The sequence below is a fragment of the Bubalus bubalis genome, chromosome 12 (genome assembly GCF_019923935.1).
Source record: "Bubalus bubalis isolate 160015118507 breed Murrah chromosome 12, NDDB_SH_1, whole genome shotgun sequence".
Classification (NCBI taxonomy): Eukaryota; Metazoa; Chordata; class Mammalia; order Artiodactyla; family Bovidae; genus Bubalus; species Bubalus bubalis.
The window spans coordinates 4,142,950-4,156,582 of record NC_059168.1 but is presented as its reverse complement, the minus strand read 5'-3'; the positions used below and the strand labels follow the sequence as shown (position 1 = coordinate 4,156,582).

The following is a 13,633-nucleotide window of genomic DNA, read 5'->3' as shown; positions in this document are numbered from 1 at the left end:
CATGAAGCCTCCCACAAGGTTCAAGTCTAAGCTGATCATCTCATATACCAGTTTGTACAAAGACAGAATGTCTCTCTTGAAAGATCACTGAGATGTTTTTAGTGATGGCAGTAACCTTGTCATTCTGCTTGTATAGCTTGATGATGAACGTATGGAACAAATGTCAAATATGACTTTGATGAAGGAAACAATAACCACTGTGGAAAAAGAAATGAAATCACTAGCAAGAAAGGCGATGGATACTGAAAGTGAACTTGGCAGACAAAAAGCAGAGAATAATTCTTTGAGGTAAAGTCAATTACTATTAAACCAATAGTTTACTATAAAGAGTAGCTCTGCTTTTTGAAGGATATTTTAGGGTGATAATTAAGTTATTTGTTGACTTCAACTTTTGAAAGGATTATTATGAAACAGTAGTGGACACCTCGGCACACATTAAATGATTTCCTAAAGGTTAGTCAGACTGACAGACTGGGAATGCCACTCTTACAGGAATCAAACTTCTAGTAATTGTAATCTTGTATTTGCAGAAAGCTTCAGTATTGAGCTGAAATAGCTTTTACAAAGCCCTTCTGGGTAAAGAGCATATTTGACCTTGGCCTTTCACTGTTTAATGTACCTTATAACTTAAATTACGTCCTGGGATCTGAACAGTATAAGAAAACACAAAGCACAGGTTTGACAATAGCTTAGAAAAAGGGGTGGTTTGACATACAATAAAAGCCATGGCAAAGAAATAAGAGCATGTAACGGAACTTCTGTTAACTGGATGCCACGTGCTGTGTTTAGCTGTTCCTACACACTGCTCTGTAGCAGGAGAAATCCCAGTTAAAGCAACACGCAGGCAGTGGTGTAGGGGAACAAGTTTCTAAAGACCTCCATGTTAGCGGTTTTACTTGCAGTGTCTATTGACGTGAGAAACAGAAATTCTACACATTCACTCAGGTTGAATTTCAGTGTATCTATGAACATATGAAAAATAATAGTTCATTAGAGTGTGAAATACATTATTTAGTCTACAGATAATACTTGGTTCATATACAAGTTCCCAAAGTCACCTCTTTGGTCTTTCAAGGGTCTGTGGTACATACTGATGCATTGGAATCACTTATCAGGACAGAGAATTACTCAAGTTCTTTCCCATCATTTATTTATTTATTTTTAATTAATTAATTTATTTTAATTGGGGGCTAATTACTTTACAATACTGTAGTGGTTTTGCCATAAATTGACATGAATCAGCCATGGGTGTACATGTGTTCCCCATCCTGAATCCCCCTCCCACCTCCCTCCCCATCCCATCCCTTAGGGTCATCCCAGTGCACCGGCCCTGAGCGCCCTGTCTCATGCATCGAACCTGGACTGGTGATCTATTTCACGTATGGTAATACACATGTTTCAATGCTATTCTCTCAAATCATCCTACCCTTGCCTTTTCTCACAGAGTCCAAAAGTCTGTTCTTTACATCTGTGTCTCTTTTTCTGTCTCGCATACAGGGTCATCGTTACCATCTTTCTAAATTCGATATATATGTGTTAATATACTGTATTGGTGTTTTTCTTTCTGACTTACTTTACTGTGTATCATAGGCTCCAGTTTCATTCACCTCATTAGAACTGATTAAAATACATTCTTTTTAATAGCTGAGTAATATTCCATTGTGTATATGTATCACAGCTTTCTTATCCATTCGTCTGCTGATGGACATCTAGGTTGCTTCCATGTCCTGGCTATTGTAAACAGTGCTGTGATGAACATTGGGGTACATGTGTCTCTTTCAGTTCTGGTTTCCTCGGTGTGTATGCCCAGCAGTGGGATTGCTGGGCCGTATGGGAGTTCTATTTCCAGTTTTTTAAGGAATCTCCACACTGTTCTCCATAGTTGCTGTACTAGTTTGCATTCCCACCTACAGTGTAAGAGGATTCCATTTTCTCCGCACCTTCTTCAGCATTTATTGCTTATAGACTTTTCGATAGCAGCCATTCTGACTGGCGTGAGATGGTACCTCACTGTGGTTTTGATTTGCATTTCTCTGATAATAAGTGATGTTGAGCATCTTTTCATGTGTTTGTTAGCCATCTGTATGTCTTCTTTGGAGAAATGTCTGTTTAGTTCTTTGGCCCATTTTTTGATTGGGTCGTTTATTTTTCTGGCATTGAGTTGCATGAGCTACTTGTGTATTTTTGAGATTAATTCTTTGTCAGTTGCTTCATTTGCTATTATTTTCTCCCATTCTGAAGGCTGTCTTTTCACCTTGCCCTTAATTTATTTTTTACTCTCTGCTTGAAAGGATATTGCAGGTTCAGGTAAAATAAAAGTAATAATAAAATAAGAACAACAACAAAGAAAACCTTGAAAAATAGAGAAAAGTTTCCAAGAAATTTAAATCACCCATGATTTCATAGCCCAGGGAAAATGCAGTAATATAGATTTGTTTTTCTAGCCAGAAGTGTTTATGTCTGTATATAAGCTTTCCATGTAACTGATATCATCCTATATTAAGTTATATATTCGGCCAATTTCACTTAATCCCTTACCATAAATATTTTCACATGTAGTTGGAAGTTCTTTGAAAGCATTTTAGTGGTTTATTAAAAATATTCTAAAAGATAAATATATAATAATTTTGAGGGTTTTGTGTACATTCGTTTTCTTTTAGCAGTATTAGTAAAGCATAATTGACATACATATAGTAAAAATTGCACATACTTAGCGTGTTCAGTCTGGTAAGTTTCGACATTTGTTCGTACCTGTAAGGCTATCACCACACTCAAGATAGAGGCCCTGTCCATCACTCTCCAAAGTTTTTGCATGCCTGCCTATCCTCTTCCCCAGGCAACCACTAATTTGCTTTCTGTCACAGAGGTTTATTCGGATTTTCTAAAATGTTATTATATAAGTGAAATCATGCAGTGTATATTCTTTTACAGGGCTGCTTTCACTCAGCATAATTGTTTTGAGATTTATCCATGTTGTCACATATAATCAATAGTTTAATCCTTTTTATTGCTGAGTAGTATTCCATTGTATGGATATACCACATAAACATTTCTTTTGTTTCCAACTTGGAGCTATAATGAAAACCATTATGAGCATACACATATGAGTCTTTATATGAATGTGTGCTTTTACTTCCCTTGGGTAAATACCTGAGACTGGAGTGACTGAGTCATATGATGGAGGTATGTTTAACTTCTGAGAAAACCATTAGTGTTTTCAAAGTGGTTGTACTGTTTTATTCTGCGTTTTCACCAGCAGTGTATGAGTGTGCCAGTTGTTACATGTCCTCATCAATACTTCATATACAGTGTCTTTTTGGTTTTAGCCCTCATAATAGGTATGTACTGTGGTTTTGATTTGCCTTCTCTAATAACTAGTGATTTTGAGCATCTGTTCATGTCATTTTGTGCCATACATATATCTTCTTTAGTTTCTGTTCAAAACTTTTGCAAACTTTTATTGAGTTATATGTACTAATAAGTTGTAAAAATCCTTTCTATATTCTGGATATAAATTCTTTGTCAGGTACAATATATATTTGGCATATATTTTTTCCCAGTCTGTGGCTTGCCTTTTTATTTTCCTAAGTGTCTTTTAAAGAGAAAATATTTCTGATTAAGTGAAACTTACTGCTTTTAAAAAATTTATTTCCAGCCCTTGTATTCTTTTAAAGAAATTATTGTGAAGGCTAAGATGAGATTTTTCTCCTGGATTTTCTTCTAGCAGTTTTATAGTTTCAGTTCTTACATTTAAATCTGTGATCCATTTCAAGTTAATTTTTGCATATAGTAGAAGGTGTAGTTCAAAGTTCACTTTTTTTGCATATGAATATCCAATTGTTCCAGCACCATTTGTTGAAAAGCTTTCCTTTTTTTCACTAAATTGTTTTGCAGCTTTGTAGAATGTCAGTTGTCCATATATGTGAAGGTCTATTTTTTGATTATCTATTTTGTTTGGTGGATCTATTTATATGTCTTGATGCCAGTATAACATTTCTGAATTACTTTTTTTAGTCCTCAAATTAGGTAGTGTTAGTCCTCTAACTGTTCTTTCTTAAAGTTGTTTTGGATATTCTGGTTCCTTGCATTTTTATTTAATTTTAGAATCAGCTTCATAGTATAAACAGAAAAGCCTTGGGAATTTGGGATTGGTGAAAAACCCCTACTCATGAACACTCTCCATTTCTTTTTTTTTTTTTTTTTTTTGGCCATGCTTAGTGGCTCATGGGATCTTAGTTCCTGGACCAGAGATCAAACCTGGGCCATTACAATGAAAGCAGCAAGTCCTAACCACTGGACTATTACCAGGGAACTCCTGTCCATTTCTTTATTTAGATCTCAATTTTTCTCATAATGTTTTATAATTTTCAGTGTATAGATCTTGCATTATTTTTGTCAATTTATCCTTAAATATTTTTTGCTTTTTGATACTAATGTAAATGGAATTTTAGAATTTTAATTTCTGATTGCTTATTGCTTATATACAAAAATACAAATTTTTAAAAATAAAACTTTGTATTATAGAACAGTTTTAGATTTACAGAAAATTTGTGAAGATAGTGCAGAGTTCCTACATACCTCACACCCAGTTTCCTCTGTTAATAACATTTTGCATTAGTATGGTTCATTTGTTAAAATTAGCCGATCAGTATTGATACACTGTAATAAACTAAAGTCTGTAATTTATTCAGATTTCCTTAGTTTTTCCATAATGTCCTTTTTCTAATCCAGGAGCCCATGTAGGACACCATATTACATTTAGTTGTCTTGTCTGCTTAGGCTTCTCTTGGCTATAAAAGTCTCAGACTTTCCTTGTTTTTGATGACCTTGACAGTTTTGAGGAATACTGATCAGGTATTTTGTAGAATGTCTCTCAACTGGGGTTCATCTGATGATTTTCTCGTGGTTAGACTGGGTTGTTTTTGAGAGAAGGTCACAGCAGTAAGGTGCCATTTTCAAGTACACAGATATTCAGATGTCATGACTACATCTTATCAATATGATTTATCACTGTTGATTTTGACTTCAGTTGCCTGGCTGAGGTAATACTTGCCTTTTCCAGAATGTCATATAATTGAAATCATATAGTACATAGCCTTTTCACACTGGCTTCTTTCACTTAGTAATGTGCATTAAAGGTTCATCCATTCATTTCTTCTTATTGAATAATATTCTGTCATATGTATGTACCACAGTGTGTTTATCCATGCACCTATTGAGAGTCATCTTGGTTGCTTCTAGTTTTTGGCAATTGTGAATAAAGCTGCTATACACTTTCATGTGCATGTTTTTGTGTGGACAGAAGTTTTTATTTTTTTAATTTAAATTTTTATTTCAGCTTCTCACAGTTTGTAGGATCTTAGTTCCCCAACTAGGTGTTGAGCCTGTGCCTTCAGCAGTGAAAATGCAGAGTCCTAACCACTGGGCTACCAGAGAATTCCCAGAACAGAATTTTTTAGATCAGTTCAGTAAATACCTAGGAGCAGAATTGCTGAATCATATAGTAAAACTGCATTTAACTTTGTAAGAAACTACCAAATTCTCTTTCAAAGTGAGTATACCGTTTTGCATTTCCATCAAAAGGAATGAAGGAGACTTTCTGTCAGCATTTATTATTGTCAAATTTCTGTATTTTAGGCATTAAAATAGGTGTGTAGTGATGTCTTGTCATAATTTGCAATTCTCTAATGACAATGTGACACCTCTTCTCATATTATTTGCCATCTGTGTATTTTTGGTGAGGTGTCTGTTTAGATCTTTAGCCCAATTTTTCAATTGTTTATCCATTTAGTGTTGAACTGTAAGATTTCTTTATATATTTTGGGTCATGTTTTTATCAGATAAAGTGAAAGAAAGTGAAAGTGTTAATTACTTAGTCGTGTCCGATTTTTGCGATTCCATGGACTGTAGCCTGCCAGGCTCCTCTGTCCATGGGATTTTCCAGGTACGAATACTGGAGAGGGTTGCCATTTCCTTCTCCAGGGAATCTTCAGCACCCAGGGATTGAACCTGGGTCACCTGCGTTGCAGGCAGATTCTTTTTAGTTAACTGAGGAAAATAGGCCTGAAGAGGAGGATGTAGGGAAGCCTACAGTCAAGAAGAGAAACAGAAATGGGACAATGGAGACATTCAACACTTCTGGCATCTGCAGCTGCAACAGACATGGACCAAAGTTCAACATTTAGAAGCATACCGGGTGACCTTGGGCATGGTGGTTACCTCTTAGATATAATACTGAAGGCACAATCCATGAAAGAAATAATTGACAAACTGTACTTCATTAAAATTAAAGACTTACTAGGCTCGATTGGGCGGAACTGAGCCAGGCAGCAAAGGGGAGCATGTCAAAGACTCCGGGCAGTGGCCCAGATGACGGAGCCCACCACCCTTCTTCTACTGACAGTGCTTCGTGTGAGGCCCTCGGCCCCCAACCAGCAGCAGCCCACAGAGGGCACAGACGGCATAGAACCCAAAGAGACAGCCCCATTGGAGGGAGACCAGCAGCAGGGGGGTGAGCGGATACCCCCACCCAGATTCTGACCCAGGTACTGAGGGCCTTTCCACCCCAGGCCACCCCAGCAGCCCAACGCAGAAGGTGGGGATGACGAGACCAAGCCCAGCCAAGGCCCCACTGACAGCTCCCAACCTGAGCCCCAGCGCACATGAAACTGCCCCTACTTCCAGTGGAGACGGCAGCAGTTCCTGGGACCCAGGCAGCCCACCACCCCAGAGACCTCAGCACCCATCAACAGTGGGGACCCGCCAGCGACCATACTGGAGTGATTCCAACTCAAAGGACACCCAGAGTCACCATCTGGTATCTGCCAGTTTTTCCAACTGACCTGTATCCTACCCAGCACCTCCCTCTGCTCTTTCCCATAATTCATGACATCAGAACACTGGCTTTTCCCCCCTTTCCTTGACACTCAGGAGGGCCAAAGCAACATCCTTTTGCTTTTTTTTTTCTCTCTCCCCTACCAAGGGTTGAAGGAAGGGATCCATCCTTATTGTTCAGAGGCACCAACTCCCTCCCCTAAATCAGGCTGAGAAGGAACCAGCCAGATCTTCCCTTCTCCTTGTTGTTTTTCTTTCCCACCCCAGTTTATTTTTTGTTTCCCTGCTCCCCTCTACCTCTGAAGCCCTGTTATGAACTGTCATGTGCCTCCTGAGCCTCCAGTAAAAACAAAAATGGGAAAAAAAATTGAAGGCTTAATACTCTGCTCAACACGATATCAAATATATGAGAAGACAAGCCACAGACTGGAAGAAAATGTTTGCTAAAGACACCTCTAATAAAGAACTGTTATCCATAACTTAACTTTAAAAAGACAAGGCAAGGAACTCAATTAAAAAATGGGCAGAAGAACTTAATGGATATTTTTCCAAAGAAGACATACAGATGGCTAACAGGCACTGAAAAAGTGTTCAACAATGTTAAACATCAGAGAAATGCATATTAGAACCACAATGAGATACTGCCTCACACCTTTTAGAAAGACCACAAATAACAAATGTTGGCCAGGATGTGGAGAAAAGGGAACCCTTGTATATTGCTGATGGGAATGGAAATTGATGTAGCCACTATGGAAAACAGTATGGAGGTTTCTCAAAAAATTAAAAATAGAACTACCATATGACCCAGCAATTCCACTCCTGGGTATCTATCTGAATAAAATAAAAATACTAATTTGAAAAGATACATGCAACCCAGTGTACGTAGAATCATTATTTACAATTGCCAATATACGGAAACAACCTAAATGTTACTCATCAACAGACAAGTGAATAAAGAAGATGGGTGTATAAATATATGTGTATATACATATATATACACATACATTGTGTGTGTATATAGGAACTAAAAAGCCCCTTGATGAAAGTGAAAATGGAGAGTGAAAAAGTTGGCTTAAAGCTCAACATTCAGAAAATGAAGATCATGGCATCTGATCCCATCACTTCATGGGAAATAGATGGGGAAACAGTGGAAACAGTGTCAGACTTTATTTTATTTATTTATTTATTTATTTATTTTTTTGAGGTTAGCATACTCATGTTTAATTTAATGAGGATGCATAAATCTGTTAATCCAAGTAAAAATGTTTTAGATTTTCCAGTTCAACTATTTAGTTGTTTTCATTCTTAGGTCAGATTCAGTGATGTTATAGTTTTGTTTTGTTTTTTTTTTAATGTCAGCTATCTTTTTTTTTTAATTTTATTTTTAAACTTTACAAGATTGTATTAGTTTTGCCAAATATCAAAATGAATCCGCCACAGGTATACATGTGTTCCCCATCCTGAACCCTCCTCCCTCCTCCCTCCCCATACCATCCCTCTGGGTCGTCTCAGTGCACTAGCCCCAAGCATCCTTGGGGGGCTCCAAAATCACTGCAGATGGTGACTGCAGCCATGAAATTAAAAGACGCTTACTCTTTGGAAGGAAAGTTATGACCAACCTAGATAGCATATTCAAAAGCAGAGACATTACTTTGCCAACAAAGGTCCATCTAGTCGAGGCTATGGTTTTCCCAGTGGTCATGTATGGATGTGAGAGTTGGATTGTGAAGAAAGCTGACTGCCGAAGAATTGATGCTTTTGAACTGTGGTGCTAAAGAAGACTCTTGAGAGTCCCTTGGACTGCAAGGAGATCAAACCAGTCAATCCTAAAGGAAATCAGTCCTGAATATTCATTGGAAGGACTGATGCTGAAGCTGAAACTCCAGTACTTTGGCCACCTCACGCGAAGAGTTGACTCATTGGAAAAGACTTTGATGCTTGGAGGGATTGGGGGCAGGAGGAGAAGGGGACGACAGAGGATGAGATGGCTGGATGGCATCACCGACTCGATGGACGTGAGTTTGAGTGAACTCCGGGAGTTGGTGATGGAAAGGGAGGCCTGGCGTGCTGTGATTCATAGGGTCGCAAAGAATCAGACATGACTGAGCGACTGAACTGAACTGACACATACAATGGGATACTGCTGCTAAGTCACTTCAGTTGTGTCCGACTCTGTGCAACCCATAGATGGCAGCCCACCAGGCTTCCCTTCCCTGGGATTCTCCAGGCAAGAACACTGGAGTGGGTTGCCATTTCCTTCTCCAATGCAGGAAAGTGAAAAGTGAAAGTGAAGTTGCTCAGTCGTGTCCGACTCTTAGCGACCCCATGGACTGCAGCCTACCAGGCTCCTCTGCCCATGGGATTCTCCAGGCAAGAGTACTGGAGTGGATTGCCATTGCCTTCTCCAATGGGATACTACTCAGCCATAAAAAAGAACGAAATTTTGCCATTTGCAACAACATGAATGGACATTGAGGGTATTATGCTAAGTGAAATAAGTCAGATATATGTGGCATATAACCTTTAAAAATTGTGAATCACTATATTATACACATGAAATATATAATATTATATATCAATTGTACCTTCATAATAGATAGGTTGTAGCTCAGATGGTAAAGCATCTGCCTGCTATGCAGGAGTCTCAGGTTTGATTCCTTGATCTGGAATATCCCCTGGAGAAGGAAATGGCAACCCACTCCAGTACTCTTGCCTGGTGAATCCCATGGACAGAGGAACTGGTGGGCTACAGTCCATGGGGTCACAAAGAGTCACACACGACTGAGAAACTAACACACACATCCAAATTATATTTCAGTTCACTTCAGTTCTGTCGCTCAGTCATGTCCGACTTTTTGCAACCCCATGAATTGCAACATGCCAGGCCTCCCTGTCCATCACCAACTCCCGGAGTTCACCCAAACTCATGTCCATCAAGTCGGTGAAGCCATCCAGCCATCTCATCCTCTGTCGTCCCCTTCTCCTCCTGCCCTTATTATATTTAGGACTTTTAAAAAACTCAACAATAAGAAATAACTCACTTCAGTTCAGTTCATTCACTCAGTTGTTTGTTCATCACCAACTCCAGGAGCTTGCTCAAACTCATGTCCATTGAGTCGGTAATGGCCATCCAACCATCTCATCCTCTCTCGTCCCCTTCTCCTGCCTTCTATCTTTCCCAGCATCAGGGTCTTTCCCAATGAGTCAGTTCTTCACATCAGGTGGCCAAAGTACTGGAGTTTCAGCTTCAGCATCAGTCATTCCAATGAATATTCTGGACTGATTTCCTTTAGGATTGACTGGTTTGATCTCCTTGCAGTCCAAGTGACTATCAAGAGTCTTCTTCAGCACCACAGTTCAAAAGCATCAATTCTTCAGCACTCAGCTTTCTTTGTAGTCCAGCTCTCACATCCATACATGACTACTGGAAAACCCATAGGTTTGACTGGACAGACCTTCGTTGGCAAAGTAATGTCTCTGCTTTTCAAAATGCTGTCTAGGTTGGTCATAACTTTTTTTCCAAGGAGCAAGCGTCTTTTAATTTCATGGCTACAGTCATCACCTGTAGTGATTTTGGAGCCTAAAAAAATAAAGTCAGCCACTGTTTCCATATTTTCCCCATCTATTTGTCATGAAGTGATGGGACCGGATGCCATGATCTTAGGTTTTTGAATGTTGAGTTTTAAGCCAACTTTTTCACTCTCCTCTTTCACCTTCATCAAGAAGCTCTTTAGTTCTTCTTCGCTTTCTGCCGTAAGGGTGGTGTCATCTGCATATCTGAGGTTATTGATATTTCTCCCAGCAATCTTGGTTCCAGCTTGTACTTCATCCAGCCTGGTGTTTTGCATGATGTACTCTGCATATAAGTTAAATAAGCAGGGTGACAATATACAGCCTTGACCTATTCCTCTCCCAATTTGTAATCAGTCTGTTCTGGTTCTAACCGTCTGTTCTTGACCTGCATACATATTTCTCAGGAGGCAGGTCAAGTAGTCTGGTATTCCCATCTCTTTCAGAATTTTCCACAGTTCCTTGTGATCCACACAGTCAAAAGCTTTGGTTTAGTCAATAAACCAGAAGTAGATGTTTTTCTGGAACTCCCTTGCTTTTTCAGTGATCCAACAGATGTTGGCAATTTGATCTCTGGTTCCTCTGCCTCTTCTAAATCCAACTTTAACATCTGAAAGTTCACAGTTCATGTACTGTTGAAACCTGGCTTGGAGACTTTTGAGTATTATTTGGCTGGCGTGTGAGATAAGTGCAATTGTGCGGTAGTCTAAATATTCTTTGGGATTGGAATGAAAACTGACCTTTTCCAGTCCTGTGGTCACTGCTGAGTTTTCCAAATTTGCTGGCATATTGAGTGCAGCACTTTCACAGCATCATCTTTTAGGATTTGAAATAGCTCAACTGAATTCTATCACCTCCACTAGGCTTTGTTCGCAGTGATGGCTTCCTAAGGCCCACTTGACTTTACATTCCAGGATGTCTGGCTCTAGCTGAGTGTACACACCATAGTGATTATCTGGGTCATTAACATATTTTTGTGTAGTTCTTCTGTGTGTTCTTGCCACCTCTTTTTAATATCTTATGCTTCTGTTAGGTCCATACCGTTTCTTTCCTTTATTGAGCCCATCTTTGCATGAAATGTTCCCTTGGAATCTCTTAAGTTTCTTGAAGAGATCTCTAGTCTTTCCCATTCTATTGTTTTCCTGTATTTCTTTGCACTGATCACTGAGGAAGGCTTTCTTATCTCTCCTTGCTATTCTTTGGAACTCTGCAATCAAATAGGTGTATTTTTCCTTTCATCCTTTGCCTTTAGCTTCTCTTCTTTTCTCAGCTATTTGTAAGGCCTCCTCAGACAACCATTTTTGCCTTTTTGCATTTCTTTTTTCCTGGGAATGGTCTTGATCACTGCTTCCTATACAGTGTCACAAACCTTAGTCCATAGTTCTTCAGGCACTCTATCAGATCTAATATCTTGAGTCTATTTGTTACTTCCACTGTATAATCATAAGAGATTTGATTTAGGTCATACCTGAATGATCTAGTGGTTTTTTTCCCTGACTTTCTTCAATTTGAGTCTGAATTTTGCAATAAGGATTTTTTGAATTTTGCAACAACTCACTTAGAATGGGCCAAAGACCTTAACAAACATCTCATCAAAGAAGTTATAGAGATATCAAATAAGTATATAAAAAGATGCAATACATCATATATCATCTGGAAATGCTAATTAAAACAAGATATTAAAACATAGCTATTAGAATGGCCAAAATCGGAAGCACAACAGATACTGGTAAGAATGTAGATCAACAGGAGCTGATGGGAATGACAAGTGGTACAGTCACTTTGTAAAGCTGTTTGGCAGTTTCATGCAAAACTAAACGTATACTTATCGTATGATCCACCAATCATGCTTATTGATATTTACCCAAAGAAGTTGAAAACGTTATGTACACACAAAAACCTACACATAGGGTTTGTAGCAGCTTTAATCATAAATGCCCAAATTTGGAAGCAACCAAAATCTATAATAGGACTCTGAGTTAGAGATGGCAACTGTATGTCAGATCCCATACTAATGTCATACTGAGAACCTTCACTATCTGATTTCTGGCCAAATGACCTGTCAAGACGTTTTCCAAACTTACTCTAAAAATCTATCATTTGGTTCTGATTATGTCATTTTGTGAAGGAAGCATTCTATTCTGTACACTGAGTTTTATAATAGGTACAGATTTCTTCTCATTTTGAATTTTAAGTCTTAGAGTCATTCTGAGGTAGCAAAGCATAAATTTCAGTCTCTGCTGTCAAAGTTGCTTGTAATATTATTTGGTAAAATGCTGAATGGAAACTATAAAGCGCCATCACCATGCATTGGAGCTTAGTTTATGAGTGCTGTCATCTGTAGAATTTTCTGTTTCACTAGTGTGAGTTTCTCTGGAGAATCTACTTAATTATTAACAATTATCTATAAAAGCATTATTTTGAGTGTCTCTGAGTGAGTGTTTCCTTAGAACTGGGCAAAGTGTGTACAGCTGAGCACTGATGGAGAGTGCAGTCTGAGAACTAAGTGGGACTTTGTTTTGAGAATAAGAGAGATCAGGAGAATCGCACGATATGCCAGAACCCTGATTTGTAACACCTGCTGAGGGTGCACAGAGGAGTTGGTTTTCAGCTCCAAAGTAACCATTCAAAAAAGATACATCAGGTAGTTTATAACCTAAGCCCCTTTGGGCTTTGGTATAAAAACCTCCTAAACATATCTTGAATGAGTTTTCTGACATTGGGGGGCCTGTTAGAAGAGTCTGCTAAAGAAGTTACCTGCTTTATTTCTGAAGCTTCTGTTTCTTGAGTGTCTGTTTTTGGTGTGGGTTTATGGGTCAGTGATTTAAAATTCTGATTTGAAAACTTCTGATTGTGCATGTAGTTTTCCATTTTCCTCTTTCCTATTAGATGTATTCTTGAATTATGCAGGGATCTTATGGCTATTTTGGAAAATATACAGCTTCAATATAGTTTAACAGGATAAGGATGGCCACAGTGTACACCGGAAGGTTTTGTCACATCCTCTCCCTGTCTTTCCAGGACTCATTCATTATCATATGAATTGATACATTTATTATATTTATGGCTCTTACATTAGCATGTATTTTCAAGAATATTTTTATTAAAGTATGGTTGATTTACAATGCTGTGTTAGTTTCAGGTATACGGCATAGTGACTCAGTTACATAAATATATATTCCTTTTCAGTTTCCTTTCTCTTATAGTTTATTGCAGAATATTGAGTATA

At 38.5% G+C, this 13,633-nt stretch overlaps 1 protein-coding gene across 11 annotated transcripts in view; it reads left to right on the top strand.

Moving 5' to 3' along the window:
• Positions 1–13,633, top strand: part of TSGA10 (testis specific 10) — a 108,948-nt gene that overhangs the window by 56,510 nt on the left and 38,805 nt on the right. For all 11 annotated transcript variants that reach the window (XM_044925643.2, XM_044925642.2, XM_025260697.3 and 8 more), the window contains one exon: positions 137–288. In XM_044925643.2, coding sequence (XP_044781578.1) covers positions 137–288 — 152 coding nt within the window. The remainder of the gene's footprint in view (positions 1–136; positions 289–13,633) is intronic.